The 6,000-nt window shown below is 31.2% G+C and overlaps 1 protein-coding gene across 1 annotated transcript in view; it reads left to right on the top strand.

The window, feature by feature from the left end:
- The window catches only part of Smp_034920 (putative dynein heavy chain), a gene marked incomplete at both ends in the record, with an annotated part of 71,644 nt that overhangs the window by 24,706 nt on the left and 40,938 nt on the right, over positions 1–6,000 (top strand). Inside the window, one exon of the mRNA XM_018793408.1 lies at positions 5,256–5,768. Coding sequence (XP_018647924.1) covers positions 5,256–5,768 — 513 coding nt within the window. The remainder of the gene's footprint in view (positions 1–5,255; positions 5,769–6,000) is intronic.

Raw genomic sequence — 6,000 nt, 5'->3', positions numbered from 1 at the left:
CTAACACAATTATTTGTTGCATAAATTCTACTCATTGTCCTAATTTCTATTTTAATCTGTCACGTAACAAAATGTCAGTAATGCTTCTATTCATTGAATGAACTTGACGTTCGACCTTTTTTTCCGATCGTAGTAAATGGGTAAATGGGATATCAGTCAGTCAGTCAGTTATATGCTACTAAAAACATGGCACATTTATCCAACAATTCAATTTGATTGATTGTATGATGTAGATTCTTCAATGTCTTCTTGAAATCAACATAAATGTAGAAGATATAAGAGAATTCCATTCTTTATTGTACAGAGTGAGTCGAAGTCTCTATGTCATGTATTTGATTTAGGATAGTTGAAGGAAATCATCAATATAAACATTAGTTACTATACACTACAAATTATCAATGTACTCGATCAATCACTACAAATGATTATTCACTTTCCGAATAGCTCTATAACATCACAGACTATTGCAGATTTGAAAAGTTTGATTTTAAATTCTTAAGAAGCAACCGATTCCTTCCGAGTTTTAAATGTTCTTTTTAATAATAACATGAGTTTAGAGATTGGTTTAGGTAAGCTCCAAGTATTTATAACGAACTTCAATGGATACTAATTCGTTCACACTGACCAACCCATCATAATTCATTGACATAATGTTTTAAAATTTAACAGTTATCAAGTTCCTGCTATTTTCTTGTCTTTTCAAGGCTTTATTTCGTTCAGTAGCTATGATGGTACCAGATTATGCAATGATTGCAGAGATTTCATTATATTCATGCGGTTTTGTTAATGCTCGTCCACTTGCTATAAAAATTGTTGCTACTTATCGTTTATGTTCAGAACAATTATCTAGTCAATCTCATTATGATTATGGTATGAGAGCTGTGAAATCTGTCCTCACAGCCGCTGGTAATCTTAAAGTAAGTATAAGAACGTAAATTATCACGATCATATTTATAATGAACTAATCAATGTCTGATTACTCTTTAGTGGATGGATCACAATGTAATGGTAATAATAAGAAGTTACAAATAAACACAAAGTGACAAAGATTGGTATCTGTGATACACAACTAATGTCAATTAAATTTTATGTAAATCAAAATAATGGGACATTGTATAAAGTTTAATGAGTGTTTATCAGCTAATCAAAAATATGTTCCTCCGAATTTTTGCTGAATGTTTTATAGATATCGTCAAAGTCCTAGAACCGTTGACTCAGTTACTTGCTAAGTCATAGACATGCACTTTTGACTAGTCGTCTCAAATTACAACGAAACATTAATTCGGAGGTCTGTAGTTTTGATTAGTTCTTCAGGTTATGTCAGTTATAGGTATTGAAAAGGATTTTTTATCAGCAGTATGGTAAATAGATTTCAGCACATTACACATGTTATGAATTCAACTGATATATGCTCACTGAATAAAGAATCACTAAGTTGTTGAGTTCACTAATGATCGATCGACTTTACAATAATAATGCTAAGGACTTCCGTTTAATCAACAATAATCATCTGCCTCGGACAATGATCTGGCGTCCTAACACTTATTGGTTTATTCACAGTCTTCTATTTCCATAGCCCTATCAGAACACGAAAACATCACACCAATATACACATTCTTTTAAATATGGCTCAAAAACTCACATAATCATCATCCTCATTTACAAGACCACGACTTATGATTACTAACACAATCACAATCTGTACTTAACTAGCATTCAAGTAAATATCCAATAAAAATATGTACAATAATTTATTAGCGAATAGTTCTCAAAGTTTTGCCTATTTGACTTCTTTATCTTTATCTAACAATACGCAACCAATCTCTTAACAATTCAAGTTATGATCATTAAAAGTAAAATGATATATGTGTTCCTATGACAAGTTTCAAATGATTACATCAATTAAATCGGATAGGAAGCTTTTTCTTTTATTTCACCTTCAATTTTTATCCATGTAACAGTGAAACAATTTTTTTAATAACTGTACACTAGTTTACAATTTACTTATTTACAGTTTATTTCGATAGTATAATAAGAAGATGAAGATTATCAGAACAATGTGATATATTAGCGCAGTACATTTCGAACAATCTGATCACACATATACTTGTTAAGAACATTTATGTATAAAAATAAAAGGTCAACTAGACTGGAAATGAGGGGTAACAATAATAATAATGTGAAAACAATTTGAAACTTAATCACTCTGGCTAATAAGCTAATATTACCAGGGTAGGTTTAAGGTGAGAACAAACTGTTTTTGAATACACAAAGGGGGTTTGAATTTTCGTATAGCTAGGGCTTCAATAAACCTTAGTATACTCTCTTTTACACTTTAATACAACACCACAAAATCCGAGTTAAGATCAATCTTATGGCCTGTTTCGATTATGTGCTTCGCAATAGAGGATGATGGACGCTCGTCCTCTACTCTTATAGGGTCACTTGATTATATTTGTTTCTGCAACCATTTTGGTACATGTTCACACACCCTAATTTTGAGATCACGATTGCTCCTCCCTATGTATGTGTAACTACACACACGCTTAAATTGGTAAACACAGTGGGATGTGACACAATCGTTTTCATATCTTTTAGGTTTTGGATGAAGCATGAACCTTGTTCTTATTTTGATAATGACCTTTGCTGCACAATACGCTTTAGTTCATTTATTCGCTGAAACTATACTTTCTTCATTATTTCTACTCCTTTTAAAAATTTTAGTTAAAATATCCAAATGAAGATGAAGATGTTTTAATGTTACGTTCTATTATTGATGTGAATCTACCGAAATTTCTTAATGATGATTTACCATTATTTAGTGGAATAGCATCAGATCTATTTCCTGGTATTGAACGTCCAACACCAGATTATGAAATATTAAATAATGCTATAAAAAATGCTTGTGATCGTATGAATTTACAATATACTAAATTTTTCATAGAGAAAATACAACAAGTTTATGAAATGATGATTGTACGACATGGTTTTATGATTGTTGGTGAACCATTCGGTGGTAAAACTAGTTCATATCGTGTATTAGCAGCTGCTTTAGGTGAAATATGTGAAAAAGTAAATTAGATTTATATAATAACATATTCAAGTATTGCTTAATTTCTATTGAAATGTTTGACAATTTTTCCCTTAAACTGATTTAAGGATCATTTTAGTTATTTGAGTTAATGATAAGTAAAAATTGTAGCTTATATGATAATGTATTTCATTTCCAGAAGGGGGGTTTGTGGAGATTTTAGTAATTTTATAGTTGAGATCATGAATCAATTGAAGCTAGACCACCATGGAGGTTCCTTTACTATGAGTCAATACTGATTTATTCAGGAACTGTGCACAGGGCGTTTAAACCAAGCAAAGTACTTATTAGGGACTGGATTATTAAGATAAGATTATCCTAACTAAAATTAACTATTTAATTAAACTTAACATACTACTAACAGTCTTCGTCAAAACAAATCTAATTTTGTCCACGACCAATGGATGTCTATATGAAATAATAATAATAATAACAATAATAAATCTGCTACATATTTCCCCTTAATGCATCAAGATTACTGGTCATCTTATTTGTAGTATTCTTTTGTAACTATCTATAATTATTTTATCTGACAAAGATATTCATTTAAAATGTCTATCAATTTTCACGTAAGAAATATCATCAGTCATATTCTCACATCGTCTTACCACCTTCATATTCAACTACTAAATTTAACGCTTCATCAACATATCCAAAAAGTTGATACCCAAAACTAAAGAAGTAGAAAGTGTGATGAAGATTATCCACTGACATGCCACTGCAATCCCAAAACAACAATCTCTTAACGAGACAATAATATAAATGGAAGTGTGAAAAGCCGAGAATGTTATGCTTTAACACATGACAATTATCTACAAACTAAAAACATCATCTGTTTAAAAGTCAGTGTATGCTTACATGTATGAGGCTGTGAACCAGAATTATATATATGGATACATGATTTGATTAGGTAGTATGTTCAAATATCCTTAGTTTCCACCTCTGCTTATCCACAACATAAACCATTCTAATAATATCAAAATCAGAAAAAAAAATGTTGATCATGATCATCATCAGAATGGGAATTTTGGAAGATTGTAATAATTTTAATAGTTCAATTCATAAGTTAATTGAAGCTAGACTACAACTGAAAACCTGGTAGCATTGGATAGCCTTTTCATCCTCGTATGGGACTCCTCAGCAGTGCTCATCCACAATTATCATTATATCAGGATTTTCTAATTATCACAAAATAGTCAACCAAGTAGATTGATATTTCTTCAATAATCATCTAATCAATTTTGTAAAGCCTTATTTGTCAACTAATTTTCAACTTATCGCTAAAATGGACTTATATATAAAGAGTTTATAATCATAAACTCAAATTTTTCATTACACATGACCAATCAGTCATGGGCAACATGTACTCACATATGTGCGTCGGTTCAAGCTGTCATACCACATAAGCACAGCAAAATGAAATCAACAAGACAAATATTAGAGTAGTAAAATTAGTAATCGTATCAAGGGCAGTGGAAACTAGTATTCAGAGATAATATAATTTAAGTAGTGATAAGCTATAAAATGATTTAGAACTCAATGTCTAAGGAAGACAAAAAGTGATCACATTTCCATCATTATGAATGATTCTGAGTCCTGTCATCTAATATCTCTGAACACTGGTTAGGATAATCAAGTGGATCCTAACAAGGAAGTTTGGATCTCCCTACGCGGCTCATTCAAACATTCAATGACTTTATAAACTGATACTTCATTTCGGTTTAAACTCCTCTGGTTTCATTCCAACCAACTTCGAGTGACGAGATAGGTGCTGGTTGGGTGAGCGTAATACGTGACTTAGATGGTTCAATCCATGGAATAATGAATAAACAGACACACTTAACAAAACTCTCTCTATTGATAAATGGCTATATCATGACATTACTCAAACAGTTTATTCATGATGTTATTTTCGAGATTGTCAATAAATAAGATAAATCAATCCAAAGGATAAGGTTATTCATAGTTTTAAAACCCTTGAACTATCACTGAAAACTGGAAAATAACTAAACTAATGAGCCTTATTGTATTACAGAATAGAGCATAAAGTTAATTCAAATAATGTTAAGAATAATATTATGCTTATTAAAGCACACTACTACTAGTATTATTACTACTCAGTTTATTGCTTGTTTATATGTTCTGTCTGTATTCATAAACACAGGGTCTTATGGAAGAAAATAAAGTGCAATACACTGTAATCAATCCAAAAGCTATAACAATGGGACAGTTATATGGTCAGTTTGATCCTGTATCACATGAATGGTCAGACGGTATATTAGCTGTTTCATACAGAACATTTGCCACATCAACAACACCAGATCGTAAATGGTTAATATTTGATGGACCAGTTGATGCTGTATGGATAGAGAATATGAATACTGTGTTAGATGATAATAAGAAGTTATGTTTAATGTCAGGTGAAATTATTCAGTTAGCTCCAACAACTAATTTGATATTTGAACCAATGGATTTAGAAGCTGCTTCACCGGCAACTGTATCTCGTTGTGGTATGATTTATTTGGAACCGGCAAGTTTAGGTTGGCGACCATTGCTACGTAGTTGGATGAATAAATTACCTAATTTTATTAAACAGTTACATAAAGATATTTGGATTGATATGTTTGATAGATTTGTCGATGCTGGTATTGCATTAATTCGAAAAGGTGGTGTTAAAGTAAGAGGAAATTTTCCTATTAAAATTTTATCTCAAAAACCAATCTTCATAAGATTATCATAGTACATACGTAGTCCAGTTATTTATTATCATTGATCGCCTTGAGAAGACTTTTTATTAGGAGTTAATATCCACTGAAGAAGTATGCGACATGTGCTTTATTCAAGTTTTCTACGGTTTGATAAGAACTGCATCCAGTGAATCTATAGATACATGGTTTTAACCAGGTCCT

The sequence above is a fragment of the Schistosoma mansoni genome, chromosome 1, assembly GCF_000237925.1.
Source record: "Schistosoma mansoni strain Puerto Rico chromosome 1, complete genome".
Classification (NCBI taxonomy): domain Eukaryota; kingdom Metazoa; phylum Platyhelminthes; class Trematoda; order Strigeidida; family Schistosomatidae; genus Schistosoma; species Schistosoma mansoni.
The sequence above is the reverse complement of the archived record's forward strand: the minus strand, read 5'-3'. Positions and strand labels throughout refer to the sequence as shown.